Source organism: Lissotriton helveticus, chromosome 7, assembly GCF_964261635.1.
Source record: "Lissotriton helveticus chromosome 7, aLisHel1.1, whole genome shotgun sequence".
Classification (NCBI taxonomy): domain Eukaryota; kingdom Metazoa; phylum Chordata; class Amphibia; order Caudata; family Salamandridae; genus Lissotriton; species Lissotriton helveticus.
In genome coordinates, this window is record NC_136068.1 from 1,196,519,641 (window position 1) to 1,196,534,846 (window position 15,206).

At 46.8% G+C, this 15,206-nt stretch overlaps 1 protein-coding gene across 9 annotated transcripts in view; it reads right to left on the reverse strand.

Annotated features, from left to right (window-relative positions):
* Nucleotides 1-426: 426 nt before the first annotated feature.
* Nucleotides 427-15,206, reverse strand: part of LOC144770105 (uncharacterized) — a 139,886-nt gene continuing 125,106 nt past the window's right edge. For 4 of the 9 annotated variants that reach the window (XM_078654371.1, XM_078654368.1, XM_078654366.1 and 1 more), the window contains one exon: nucleotides 429-2,159. In XM_078654371.1, coding sequence (XP_078510497.1) covers nucleotides 2,074-2,159 — 86 coding nt within the window. In that variant the 3' untranslated portion in view covers nucleotides 429-2,073. Of the gene's footprint in view, nucleotides 2,160-15,206 lie in introns of all 9 variants that reach the window. The other 5 variants (XM_078654372.1, XM_078654369.1, XM_078654364.1 and 2 more) reach the window with 3 other exon arrangements.

Below are 15,206 nucleotides of genomic sequence, written 5' to 3' on the forward strand. Positions count from 1 at the left end.
GTAGTGCACATCCTCGTCCTGAAGAAGGAGTTCTTCAAACTCCGAAACATGTCGACGCACTGACATGGTTGGGTTACCCTAATCAGTAGACCACAACCATCCCAGCACTCTTTTTAATAATACCAGCCGGAGACTTAATAAAAATTTTCAGTACTCACGTGCCAGGTATTTTTTAATTTTTCACCTTCACCTCACCACTCACATTGTTTACCCACACACACCAAACACATAGTTCACCATTAAAGTGCTCCTGCGTAGTCGTGAAGTCGTAGCACGCCGCATCCCGTAGAGGTTTGCGAAGACCCCGATGATGAAGCATGACACCAAGGGGCCTGTTGGTGTGTGAGGGGTATTTTAACAACCCTGGTTGCTCCCCACCATTGTGGTAGCAACCACCTTCCACTTAGTGGATTCCTTTTTGTTTATGATATGTGCAAGAAGCAACACCTTCCTGCACAAACACAATCATTAATGTGTTTTGCTCTTTCTATGCAGCACACAGGGAAAAGCAAAAATAAGGAGAAATAAAAGTATTTCTCCTCATTGCGCGATTCTAATGCCTGCTGTTGCATGGCGTTCGTTTTTGGTGCTGCCTCAGATTTACAGATCCTAGTAAATAGCAGCGTCAAAAAGCAATGCATGAATACGGGCCATATTTACAAGGCAGCGAAAAGCCACAAAAAGTGTCTTACGGCACTTTGTACATATAGAGACGTGCATAGCGCCACCACAATGTCGCTGAAAGTGACGTTCTGGTGGTGCTATCCCCTTGTAACTATATCCCTAGGAGTTTCAAGATTAGCCACTGGATGAAAAGAAGTGACCTGGACAGACGCCATCCTTTTACCTTGCATATGTGTACATTGGTTTCCAGTAGCATAGCAAGGGTGGCATGGGGTCTAATGCGCACAGGGAAAATGGGCCCACTGCTCCCGGTTGAGTAGTAAAAGAGAGCAAGACTTGGTGCAGTGGACATGTCTGCACCCACATAAAAGCTGCCAGTGGTGGAAAGAAGTTGTTTTAAAAATGTGCTCATTTTGCACATTATCCCCTGTTAATCATGCAACTGGGTGGTTACTTTCATAATGCATATATAATTGGGATGAGCAAGTTTCAGTTTATTGCCTCTTTTCATCCCTTCTATCTGACCCGAGGGCAAGTCCTTCTAGGAGTAGTGAAATGAGGAGCCCGAACAGCACGTGGGAGACAGAGGACCATCGATTTCTTCAGCTTGTTTTCTTCTTCCAACCAGAGGAGTGGTACTACATTTGCCCTTGGTGACGTTTGTTGTCAGTCGAAAAGTCACAGAAAGTATCAATTGTAATCAAATCAAATTGTGATCAAACCTAGTAATCACCTAGTAATCACATATTACTTTTGAGATGCCTTGTCAAGTTAAGCGCGTCGCTCACAAGTACTTCAAGACTACAAGTCCTCAAAAATCTGCATTGCTGTACAGTGTACACATGTGATATCCATGGCCGGACAGGCCTTTCATTCCACTGGGCATTTCCCCTGTGGGCTGGAGTCCTTGGAGGCCATGTTTGAAAGGCCACAGCCGCTGCTGGTGCCTCTGCCACTTTTTCCAGCTCCCAAGGTTAACTGCATTGAGAAGGAGGCTTGAAGAGAGACAGATAGTGAGGGAAGTAGAGAGAAAGCGATCAGAGGGAGAAGAGAGAGCGGAGGGAAGGAGGGAATGGATGGATGGAAAGAGCGCAATAGCAAGAAGATGAAGGAAGAGGGCATGGTCTGGGCATTTTTTTGCCAGGGCTGCTTTTGACAGTCCGAACAAGGTGGTATCAATTGATCTGGACGATGTCTGTAGCAGATCCAATTTTCTTGGTTCGGTAAGAATATCCAGCCCTAAAGGTGATATGTCTGTTCAGGCAGATCAGGCCTCGTGCTCCCGCAAGCTGACGTGATATGTGCCCAAATCCCTCCAGAAATACCCTATTAACCTGGTTTAACACAGTCACGAGTAACACTACAGGAAATAGCATGAACAACATCCGGTTTTAAGCTACCAATCCTGCAGCTATCTGAGGTTCAATGACAGAGCGCGTGCCATAGTTTTCACACGTTGCTGACACCCTGCAGCTCATCAAGAGGCCCAGAATCAGAGTCTGTCGATTGCTCTCCGGTATCTTCTGTGTCTTCTCCTAAAGAAAACAAAACATTTATTCAATCAGGACATACTATTCTTGATTTCGATTGATAGAAAAAGGCTTTTATATAAAATACAGTGGTTTCAAAGAAAATAGTCAAAGAGCTGAATGTGCTTCCAGGCCTATACCACACATCACTAAGTTACAAGAACAGATATGGTTAAATCGAGATGGAAAAAGTTCCTTATTGACCTTATTCCTCCATCTAGTGGTAGACATTAATATTACACTTTTCCTCTCAAATATTTTTGCTGTCGGCTACGGACAAATGCCCGTAATGATGTCTCTTACTATGGGGCCTATTACGATTGCGGTTTTCCCGCATCCTCCGGGCCGGCGGAAGCCACCGCCGGCCCGGAGGATGCGGGAAAACCGCCGCGGAGCCTCGAAAGACCCACCGCCATATTAGGATGGCTGGTGGGGCTGGCATTCCGTCCGCAGCTTTTCTGCCGCGGTCGCCTTCCGACCGCGGCGGAAAAGCTTTAACATGGCTGGTGGTGTCTATCAGACACCGCCAGCCATATTAGAATGGTGTGAAAGGCATGCTTTTCCGCGGTGGCTTTTCTGCCGTGGAAAAGCATACGGACTTTCACTTCGGGGGCCCGTTGCGGGCCCCCTGTGTGAAGGTGGGGTGGGGGGTGCACATGGGGGGTACCTATGGTACCCCCCTGTATTTGCGTGCACAAAGCAGCAGGCACTGCGCGGTGCCTGCCGCTTTGTGCATGCAAATGCGATGCATGCATTTTTAACCTTGCGGCGGGTGCAGCTTGAAGCTGCACCCGCCGCAATGTTAAAGATAGAGGATGTGACCGCCACCCTGGCGGTCACATCCTAATCTGCTCGGAGGGAACGCTGCAGCCCTTGCGGACGTTCCCTGCTGCTCAGGGGTCGCGGACGGACTCAAGTCCGTCCGCGATCATAATCGGCCCCTTAGTCACAGTAAAAGAATGAAACATTCCTTAAAGTATTGTTCATGTTTCTTTTTCACGAGTAGGGCAACAGAGGATGTTTGTTTTAGTTCTGTGATAAGAAAATTGCATTCGGAGAGTATTCTTATTTCTCATCACAATGAACCTATTTCATTAGTTTAGCTGTAGCGCCCTGAATGTACGTTGTTTATGTGAATTTGATGGGTCTCCTAATAACATCCCCTTATTTTTGCGTAAACCTCTGTTTTATTTTTAGAACCGTACCAACCAACCATTGCATTGGCGTTTACACTGCTGGAGTGATGCACTGGCTAATTTCTAATTTCTAATTTAAAATATTTCTAAAGCGCAGCGTACACCTTGCGGTTTCTTGGCGCTGGGGGGATTGGCAACTGAGGGAGAGAGACCAGAAGAAAGGAAAAGGGAGATATTGAGAGAGTTTAAGTGGGGAAGGCCTGGCTGAAGAGGAACGTTTTCAGATCTCTGCGAAAGGGGAGGTACTGAGTGGCAGAGCGGAGGTGGTCAGGGAGTGAGTTCCAGAAGGTTGGAGCCAGGGTGGAAAAGCTGGCCCCGCCCCACTTTTTGCGTGTGAAGCGAGGGGTCTGAAGAAGGGACTTGGAGGAAGACCGAAGTTCTCTTACAGGTACATACGGATTAATTAATGAAGAGATAAAGGCGGGGGCAGTGCCCTGGCGGGCCTGGAAGGCCATGCAGCCGATCTTAAAAAGGGAGCGTTCTTTTACAGGGAGCCAGTGAAGCTCCCTGAGAAGGGGGGTGGAATGGTGATAACGAGGAAGGCCATACACCAGCCGGGCTGCCTGGTTTTGGATAATCTGGAGTCTACGCAAGCTGTACGCGGGGATACCATGGTAGAGAGCGTTTGCGTAGTCCAGTCGTGATATCACTAGTGCGGCCATGATGATCTTAAGTGCCTGGGGGGGAAAAAAACGGGAAACAGTGCGGATAGTGCGGAGAGTGAGGAAACAAGAGGATACCACGGAACTAATTTGTGAATGGAGAGTGAGCTGGTTGTTTATTTTGACACCGAGAGTTTTGACCGTGGTGGAAGGGGTAGGTGGGGGGCCGAGAGAGGGGGGCCAAAAGAGAGAGTTCCAGGGGCTGGATGAACCACCAGTGAGAACCAGCTCGGTTTTATCCGGGTTCAGCTTAAGGTGGTTGTGGTTCATCCAGTCCCTGATGAATGTCATAGTTGACTGGAAGTTAGAGACAGAGAGAGGAGAGGGGGACAGATCAAAGATGAGCTGGAGGTCATCTTTGGCTCAGCTCACCTTAGAAGGCTGCAGTGCTTAATTTGTAATAACAAGTCAGGAGACGACACTTTGCCCCTGTCTTGGTGCCAATGATAGTTACAACACAATTACTAACCATTTCACTCCTACACGTGTGACAATTCGGACTATTCCAGGACCCCAAAGCCATAAGAATGGCTTGGGGGCAGGAAATAGTCATTTTTTATGTATATTGAATTAATAATTGACTGTTATTGTGGTCATCTCTAAATTAGCTAGACACTGCCACCTTGCGGCAGACTGTAACAAGCACTGGTGTTTGCAATTAAGTGCTGAGCACCGGAAACCACTGGCTCAAAATAAGCACTGGGTAGTATTCCTTTTCTACCTATCCCACATTTAAATACCATGCACTGTTCTTTGTGCAATACAAGGGCTACATAGGGGTGACTTACTAATATTCAAAAGGGAGGTATGCACCAATCAAAAAGGGTTTATTTGACAGGTCACCCTGCAGGTTTTGCATGTCAGCAGTTAGGCTAGACAGGGTAGGCCTACAGCCATGTCTGCAATGCCACTGTAGTGAATGTCACAGAAGGTGCTGCAGTCCACTAGTGGCATTTAACTTCCAAGTCCTGGGTGCACGTTCTACGCCATATATTAGGGACGTATATGCATGTTAAAAGTGCGAAGCAGGAATAAGCCATTTAAACCATGTTTAGCAGGACAGCAGGCACACTTTGATTCTGGTTATCAAGGGTAAAGTGTACAGAGTTCTAAAATCAGCAACAGTAGGGTCCATAAAAAGGTGAAACATCTGGGGTGAGCATGCAGAAAAGGTGAATTTCCTACACCACATTTGACACCTATCCAGCCAGGACAGAACATACAAAATATATTACGCTGGCCCATTATAGGGTGACTGTCCTGTTTTTTTTCCCACTAAAATCATCACAGCAATGTTTTTAAGCATGATGTTTGTTAACTTTTTCCCGGAACAAATTAAGTGCTCCTCTTGGCCAGAGCTTCATGTCCCCCCCTTTTGGCATTCCTCTGCGCTCCCTCTGGGAGACCTGTAGCACGGTTTTAAGACTAGAGGTTTAGTATGAGGTGAAAGTATAATACTTCTCTGGGTGGAACCAAAGTGATCCCTATGTATATTTTAAAGATTTAGCAACAATACGTTTATAGACAGCTGCGCTGTCAAGCTAGATCTAAAAATTACTATTGAAATGTGGAATTAACATTCAGTGGTTAGCAGCAGGTAGAATGGTGATCTTTGCAGGGATGTGCTTTTGCCTGTTGAATACTGTCACATGACAGAGCTGAAGTGAGAACATAGAAATATATTTGTATTTATTTATTTATTTATTTATTTATATAGCGCACTACGACCCGAAGGCATCTAGGTGCTAGCCTGGCGGAAACAAATCACAGCTGCCACATAAGAAAGAGCACAGAAGATTAGATGGTAAAGAGCCAAGTTTTTAAATCTTTTCTAAAAGGCAGAAGATCTTGAGCTGCTTTCAGATGAGTGGGAAGTGCATTCCACCACCTGGCCGAAATGTGATGAAAGCTTTTCCCTCCCCATCTCTGTAGGCGGTAGTTGGGAATCTTGACATTATTGGCTGATGAGGAACGAAGTGTCCTAGAGGGTAGGTACCATTGAAAAAGATTCTGTAAAGACTCTGGGCCAATACCATGTAAAGCCTTAAAGGTGATGCACAGGGCTTTAAAGCGAATCCACTTTACAATAGGCAGCCAATGTAATTCATTTAAGGCATGTTTTGCAGAAGAAAAATGGGAAAGTCCAAACAAAAGGCGGGCCGCTGCATTTTGGAGAACCTGTAACTTAGCAGTCACAGATTTGCAAGCGCCCACCAACAGCCCGTTACAGTAATCCAACTTGGACATGACCAGCGCTGCCATCACAGTTCTTTGTTGATCAACTGGAATATAAGGAAACACTTTTCGAAGAATACGAGGGGTGTAATAAGTAGAGGATGTCAACATGTTTATGTGTTGAGAGAAACCAAGAGAGGAATCGATAATGACACCAAGGTTTTTAGCCTTTACTACCGGAAGTGGAGTGGGGCCAAGCTCAACAGGCCACCAGTCAGCAGACCACATTGAAGCGTCCTTTCCGAAAATAAGTACCTCGGTCTTATTAGAGTTAAGCTTTGAACAATTAGTATCCATCCAACTGCTGACATCACTCATACATTTTTGAAAATTAAAAGCTGACTCAGAAATAATACTGGAGGCAGACACAATGATCTGTGTGTCGTCAGCGTAAGAAACTAAATTAAAATCATGACTTCTTATTAAGTTAGCAAGGGGGGCTACATAAACATTAAAAAGAGTAGGGCTTAGGGAAGAGCCGTGGGGAACCCCATAAGGAAGTCTAAACTCTTCAGACTTAAACCCTCCTACTTCAACATACTGACGCCTGTGGGTCAAGAAGGAAATCAGCAGAGCAAGAGCAGTGCCTCCAACACCTACTGCTTGAAGACGATGGGTAAGAAGATCATGATCCACCGTGTCGAAGGCGGCCGACAAATCAAGGAGAATCAATACAGCAGTACCTCCTGAGTCGACCGCCTTCCTAACATCCTCAATGGCAGTAATGAGAGCCAACTCAGTACTGTGAGATGTTATAAATCCAAATTGAGAGGGATCTAGTTTACGATTTTTCTCAAGATGGAGAGAGAGGTGAAAGTTCATGTGTTTTTCCAAAGCCTTAGCCGGTAGGGGGAGGCGAGCAATAGGACGATAATTACCTATCTCTGCTTTATCCAAATTGTTTTTTTTTAGAAGTGGTAGGATTGAGGTTTGTTTCCAGGCTAAAGGAAACACGCTGTGTTCCACAGCCAAATTCAAAACTGGAGTGAGTTGCTGTGATACCAATTCTGCAACTATGCCAATCACCCTGGGAGGACAGGGATCCAGGGGAGAGCCAGATTTTATCGTAGCTAGCAGGTTAAAAGTTTGCTCAGTTGATAGTGAGGGGAACTCGTTAAAAATAGAGCCAGTTTCAGTATAATTAAGGCCTCGAAAGGGAAGGGGCATTAAGATAGTTAAATCTGTATTAAAACAGAAAAAGAAGGTGCACTCTAAGAAAAGTCAATATCCGAAGTCGCTCTTTTTTGTATAAATTCTTCTTTATTTTAGATTTCGTTCAAACATCAAAGGCACAGCCAACGCGTTTCGTTCCACTCTTTGCCTTTTGGAACTTCGTCAGGGCAATAGAAAATAAGCTTGCGATTTCAAAGGCAGTACCCTTCAGACTGCCACATAGATCCACGTATTGCACTGTATAGGCCGAAGGTGCGTTCTCATGTATCAGAATAAGGTTAATCGATCCGTGGCTCCTGGGAAGATCTTTGTCTTGTGCAGGTAATATAGGGAACCCGGTTGAAAAAGGTGTCAGCCTCCGTTCGTTTTAACAGCTGATTACGTTTTCCCAAGGTGATAACACCGACCGAATGCTTGAAAACAGGTTATGGGAAGCCAATGTATAACGCACCGAACCCGTTTTCCACTAGGTGACCGCTCGTATTTGTGTTGCAAGCGTCAAGGTTCCCCGGATTCAAAGCAGCAACCAATTCCTTGTCTATCAATCAAAGCCTTTTAATGCAGCATACCGAACCTATAGTATGGTGTCGGCTCTCAGACCTTCGGCGTGTGCGGCGTTCATTGATAGACAAGGAATTGGTTGCTGCTTTGAATCCGGGGAACCTTGACGCTTGCAACACAAATACGAGCGGTCACCTAGTGGAAAACGGGTTCGGTGCGTTATACATTGGCTTCCCATAACCTGTTTTCAAGCATTCGGTCGGTGTTATCACCTTGGGAAAACGTAATCAGCTGTTAAAACGAACGGAGGCTGACACCTTTTTCAACCGGGTTCCCTATATTACCTGCACAAGACAAAGATCTTCCCAGGAGCCACGGATCGATTAACCTTATTCTGATACATGAGAACGCACCTTCGGCCTATACAGTGCAATACGTGGATCTATGTGGCAGTCTGAAGGGTACTGCCTTTGAAATCGCAAGCTTATTTTCTATTGCCCTGACGAAGTTCCAAAAGGCAAAGAGTGGAACGAAACGCGTTGGCTGTGCCTTTGATGTTTGAACGAAATCTAAAATAAAGAAGAATTTATACAAAAAAGAGCGACTTCGGATATTGACTTTTCTTAGAGTGCACCTTCTTTTTCTGTTTTAATATTCTTGTAAACTACGCATCCTACGGCAGCGGGTGTTAAAAGTGTTTGCACCACCATTAAATGTGAAACTAATGAATTGTTGTGCATGACCTGGTCTGCTGCTTTGGTCCTTCTGCTTAAATAGTTAAATCTGTGTTGGGTTTTTGTAGATTTGAAAGACCTTGGCTAGAAAAAGTATCGAAGATATCGGATACTTTCTTACGAAATGCTAAAGCCAGTTCATTACAGAACTGCTGGTCTATTGAGTTATCTTCGATAATTGGAGCATTACTTAACTTAAGCACCGTGGCAAAGAGTTCCTTTGAATTATTCTTTGTCTGAATTATCCTTTCCGTGAAATAATCTATTTTAGCGTGTTTAATCAGGACTTTATATTCAATCACACATTTTTTATAAGATTCTTTGTCACAGTCTTTGTAAAATTTACGCCAGCGCCTCTCCGCTGCACGACAATGTCTTCTAGAAGTTCTGATTTCTTCCGAAAACCAAGGTTCAGTAGGTACTAGTCTGCAATTCTTGCACTTTTTTAGGGGGATGCTATATGTACCCCGTTTTTTAACCAATCATGAAATTGCAGTGATGCCGATTCAATGTCGTCAGCCCCTAAAGGTAGGGTAGATGTTAAGTGTGAAAGAAGCAACTCCTTGTCCAATTGGTTCCAGGAGTAGCAACTAGGGGCAATCCTGCTCTTATGTCCCCTAGATTCAGTAGGTTGTAAGAGGGTAAAGGATACAGCCTGATGATCAGACCAGTGAAGGCTCAAAAGCTCCCGAAATTCAAGCAGGGAAAAGTCAGTAAAAACTGCATCTAATAGGTGACCAGCTAAATGAGTAGGCCCTTGTACTCTTTGTACCATGCTTGCCCCTGACATCAAGTCCAACAAAGCAAGGGAGTCTTTATCTTCCGTATTACCTAAAGGATAATTTAAGTCCCCCAGGATAGTAAAATCTTGAGTCAGAACCTTGGCTTCAAGAAGATGTCCTAGGGTCTTTAGGAATTTAGAACGCGGTCCAGGAGACCTATAAATTAATAGCCCGCTGAAAGAGTAGGTGGGGCTAGTAGCGATTTTGAAGGCAAGAATCTCCGCCTCCGAATCTTCAAAGGAATCTTTAAAGGAGGCTCTAAATTGTTGTTTATAAATAATCGCTAATCCTCCTCCCCTTTTTCCGATTCTATCTCGCCTGCCAATTCCATAGCCTGGCGGGATGGCAATAGCCATGTCTGGACCAGACCCTTCGTCCGCCCAGGTTTCAACACCAAAGATCAGGTAAAAAAAAAAAAGAAACAAATGAATTAGTTTAGTTCAAACTTATGTTTGATCATTGATCTTGCATTTAAAAGGACACAAGATAATTTCGACAGGAGGCTGGGACCGTATAGGGCTTTGCCAGACGAGGGGTTTCCAAGGTCTGAAGACTGAGGCGTCCTTCTTACTAAGGATATGGGATAACTAAGGGAACTAGTAGAGCATTTTAAATTTGTCAATGTCAAGCCGCAATGCGGGCAACAATGGCCCCCCTTATCATATGAACCCCCAAGGACCCCACGTTTGGGCCCAGGGCAGAGATATGAAGGCAGTTGCAACATCAAGATCTCATTTCTAGAGTAGCAAAGTTTCAAGGGTGATGATGTTGGAGAAACGGGCATAATGGCTGGCGCTGAGCGCGGCACGAGCGTGGACGGGCGCAGACGGGCTTGCATTAGGCGCGCCTTCGGCGCGTCCGCTGCACACGTCCGCTGCGTGTCCGCTCTCACCTGCCTTAATATACCCTCCCCTTCACCCTTGACCCATCTTGGAGCCGCTAGAACCCTAACTCCAGGTAATGGCCGCCACTAATTTGGACCCTGCGCCGATTCCCTCCACACAAACTGCACCAGCAGCGATGGACCGGTGAGTGCCAGGTAAACACAAAACGATTAAAAATGCACTCGTTTTCAATATAAAAACAATGCTAAAATCAATGTGCAAAGCAGTCAGTGCGCGATAAAATACATCTGGCAGTGGCGTCGGCGTTTCCCGGGCTGCGCGTCCGCTCTCACCTGCCTTAATATACCCGCCCCTTCACCCTTGACCTTTCTTGGAGCCGCTAGAACGCTAACTCCAGGTAATGGCCGCCACTAATTTGGACCCTGCGCCGATTCCCTCCACACAAACTGCACCAGCAGCGATGGACCGGGGAGTGGCAGGTAAACCCAAAACGATTAAAAATTCACTTGTTTTCAATATAAAAACAATGCTAAAATCAATGTGCAAAGCTGTCCGTGCGTGATAAAATACATATGGCAGTGGCGTCGGCGTTTCCCAGGGTTTGTATAGCACAACTTAATTACTGCCCATTATGCCGACTGGGATATAGGACAGCAACAAAGGACCTCCAATTCACTCTTGCACACGTATCTGTATGTTTCCCCAGCTATAGTTCAGGGTCTTTATTTCTATTTCCACAGTCTGCCTCCAGGTTTTCCTTGACCTGCCTCTCTTCTGTTTGCCTTCTGGAGTCCAGTGGAGAGCTTTTCTTGTGATGGAGTGTTTTTCTCTTCTGATGGTGTGTCCTATCCATCTCCATCATTTTCAGATGGTGCCCATGCTCTCTTGCTTGCATCTGGTGAAAGGTTACTGAATGGAGATGGTGTTTGGCCAGAAAATGATCAGTATTGTTCTCAGGTTACTAGTGTGGAAGGCTGGCAATTTTGTGATGTTGCGCTTTGTTATCTGCCAGCATTCTGATCCATACAAGAGTGTGGATAGAACACAGCTCTAGTAAAACCTCAGCTTGGTGTTGGTGCTGTACTGAGATGACCTCCATAGATTGTTCAGTATCCTGAAGGCATCTCTGACCTTATTCAGTGTGTGCTTTATGTCACTACCTGTCCCCCCCCATTGTGTCTAATAGTACGGTGTAGATAGGTGAACCTTTTCAGTTATGGCTAAGGGTCCGATTACGACTTTGGCGGTGCTGCACCTGCTCTGCACCAGCTCAGCACCTCCAAAGCCATGCAGGGACCGCCCGCTAGATTACGAGTACAAGGCATGTCTGGCGGGCTTTTCTCGTCTTTTATTTTGCCGTCCCCATGTGGTGCCTTGAAAACGGGCACCGCAATGGGAGCTCAAAAGAAATTCCAGAATGCCATGGACTGTGAGTTCCATGCCTCGTTGGAAGTTGGGGTGCATGCAAACAGGGGGGCATTTGCCCCTCTGAATACATCCCCATGGCAGTGGGGGCTTGGAGGCCCTGTAGGCCCCCCTTCGTTTCCCCTCCTCTAGCCTTTTCAGAGCAACAAGCCCGCCATGAAAAGGCTGGGGCAGGGGAAACTCCTAATATGCTGAGTGGAATGTGGTGGTCCAGCCTTGAATATTATATAGGCCTGTGTGTTGCGCCACTGCCAGAGAATTGCAGTTGTCTGGCACAGCGGTGGACAGTCCAAAAAGCCACCTTGTAATGCGGAGGCCACAGGACCGCTACCGCTGCACCACCACAAGTAAACGGCCTTTAAGTCCTCTGGGTCCTCTGTAAGTCCGCAGGCGTTTCTCGGTACAGGTGGCATCTCTGTGGAACTCTCTGCCCCTTAAGATTCGCTCAGAGCCCAAGCTTCTACTATTCAGGAAACTTCTTAAAACACACTTGTTTCCATAGCAGTGAGTAATCGAGTCTCTCCTTCTTCTTTGGTCTGTCGCGCCGGGATGCCCCTGGGTAAGCTGAGCGCGTTACAAGTTTCATATAATAATAATAATAATAATTTGGGATGATAAACGGCATGACTTCTGATTTCTTTGTCTTGCTATACATAGATGCTGTGCATGGATGTTTAGGCGATCTTTTCCTGAATATACTGGTGGGTGTGAGAGAGCACACCCACCAGTCATCTGCATAGTAATGTCCTCCATTTTAGAGAATAAACCCCATCCGATGCCTCTGGCTTGGTTTTCTGTTGTGCGTCTCAGCACTCAGTCAATGACTAGATTGAAGAGCAATGCTGACATCATCAACACCATTTCACACTAGTCTTGATATCAAAGCTATGCTCACTATCTCCCACCTAGCAGGTAAAATTATCATAGGAGCTCGTAATGAGGAGGAGTATCTGCTGGGGTATGCAAAATAAATGAAGTTATTATTATTATTATTATTAACGAATTTTGTACCGCGCACGGTTACCCAGGGGCATCCCAGCGCATATAGAGACCTAGAGCAAGCTGCTAATACAGAGCAGAAAGAGCTACACTTATTCTGGAAATAAGTAAGTTTTCAGAAGTTTCCGGAACCTAAGAAGATTTGGTTCAGAACGTAGTGAGAATGGGAGGGAGTTCCAGGCGCGCGCTGTATGGATGGAAAAACTCCTGCCACCTGAACGGGCTCTCCTAATTCTCTTTATCTGAAGGAGGTGTTTGTTGTCAGAGCGTAGAGCTCTTGTAGGCTTGTAGGGCCGAATCATGTCCTTCAGAATGGCTGGTCCTTTCCCCTGTATACTCTTGTGGGCAATGCAGAGAGCCTTGAAGGTCACTCTCTCTCTGACGGGAAGCCAGTGTAGTGCTTTTAAAGCAGGCCTGGCTGACTGCCTGGCCGGAACGTTCCGCAGCAGCCTTGCTGCCGCGTTCTGCACTTGTTGCAGGATCTTGAACGTTGACTCCGGGGCTCCGAGAAAGAGTGCATTACTGTAGTCCAGGCGTGAGATGATTAGACCTTGGACTAACAGCTTCCGGGAGAGTTCTGGTAACAGGGGGAGAACCTTACGGGCCGACCGGAGCATTCCATAACACACGCCAGCGATCTTCTTGGCGTGTGTCCTAAAGGACAAATCCGGCTCCAGCCAGACCCCCAGGCTCTTAATCTCCTTCTTTGGGTCAGGCGGGGTGCCCATGCAATTGGGCCAGCTGCTCGGCGAGAGGGCAAAACTTGACTGGCCCAAGATCATCAGCTCAGTTTTTGAGCCGTTCAATTTGAGCGATGACCTGGTCATCCAGTCAAACACCTCTCTCAAGCATGAATGGAGCGTCTCGGGCTGTTTCTCCAGCTGTGTCAGACCCACCACTAGCTGGGTGTCATCCGCATAGCTTATGGTCTTAAAGCCAAACGGAGACACCACACCCTCCAGGGGTGCCATATACACGTTAAATAACGTGGGGCTCAAGGATGAGCCCTGGGGCACCCCGCAATGAAGTGGGAGGGGAGGAGATTTTGCGTTTCCTTCCCAAACCTCGAAGGTACGCCCCTCCAGAAAAGAGGCCAACCATTCCAGGGCCACTCCTGTGACACCCGACTCAGCTAGACGTTGTATCAGCACTCCATGATTGACGGTATCGAAGGCCGCACTGAGGTCCAGGAGGATCACTGCCACTGACCCCCCTGCGTCCAAATTGCTTCTGGCCTCCTCTACCACTGCTAGCAGAGCCGTGTCAGTTCCATGACCCGGTCGGAATCCCGTCTGGGAGTCCCTCAACCGGCCATTCTCCTCGAGAAAGTTGGATAGCTGACGGTTTACCAACCTCTCGGCAACCTTACTAACCCCTGGTAGCAAGGAAATGGGCCTGAAATTGGCCAGGTTCTGCGGGTCCAAGCCAGGCTTCTTCAGAAGCGCTTTGACAACCGCACTTTTCCAGTCCGGCGGCACAGTCCCATGAGCGAAGGAGAGATTGACCAGATCGGTCAAGGGCTCTCCTATCGACAAGGCGGCCTGCTTTAAGTACCGCATTGGGACTGGGTCCCGAGGTGAGCCACTTTTCAAGCTCCCGAGGACCTTCAGTACTTCGCCTGAGGTTACAGGGCCAAATGACGTTAATAGTTTTTCCGAGATGCTCAAGTCCTCCAAAAAGACCGAGGTCCCCATCACCGGGGGGAGAGAACTAACAATGGTATCAATTTTATCTTTAAAGTAAGTGGCCAATTCCAGACATTTTTCCTGTGGTCTGTCATGGACAAGAATGGGATCAGGCGGTTTAAGAAGCTCCTTCATCACTAGAAAGGCTTCCCTGGATGAGGACGCAGCGTGCTTCACTCTCTCCCCATAAAAGGAGGCCTTTGCAGCGCGTATTGCAAGTTTGTATGTCCTTAATTCCATCCGATATTTTTCCCTGCTATCTCTCTCCGAATTCCTCCTCCATAATCTCTCCGCCCGTTTACAATTCTTTCTCAAGGTTCTGAGCTCTAGGGTATACCATGGGGCGGACCCCACTCTCTTATCCCTGATAAGCATCTTCTTGAGTGGAAGCACATGGTCCACTGCGTTGGTCAGCCAGTTCCTCACCGTAGCATCTGCAGTCACCGGATCCCGACCCTTCTCAGGCTGGGTGCCCTCCAAACGGGCACTCCAGGCCTCTACAGGGAGTCTTGACCATGCCCTGTCTATTCTAAATTTCCTGAGTGGGAGAGTGTCATCACACTTTACCTCCCAATTAGCCATGATCAATGAGTGGTCGGACCAAGGAAGAGCGAGGGGGGGCATAGCTGATATCCCCGCCATATTCGCGAAGAAGGGGTCCAGAAGATGACCTTTAACATGTGTGGCCCCAGTGTTTATCAATTTCAGTTGATGTATAATTGTCTCTGGCACTCTTTGCACTGCTCTATGATGTTGCATAAAGGAAGGATCTGATCAACACACCCTCTACCTTTGTGGAACCCAGTCAGTTCTTTT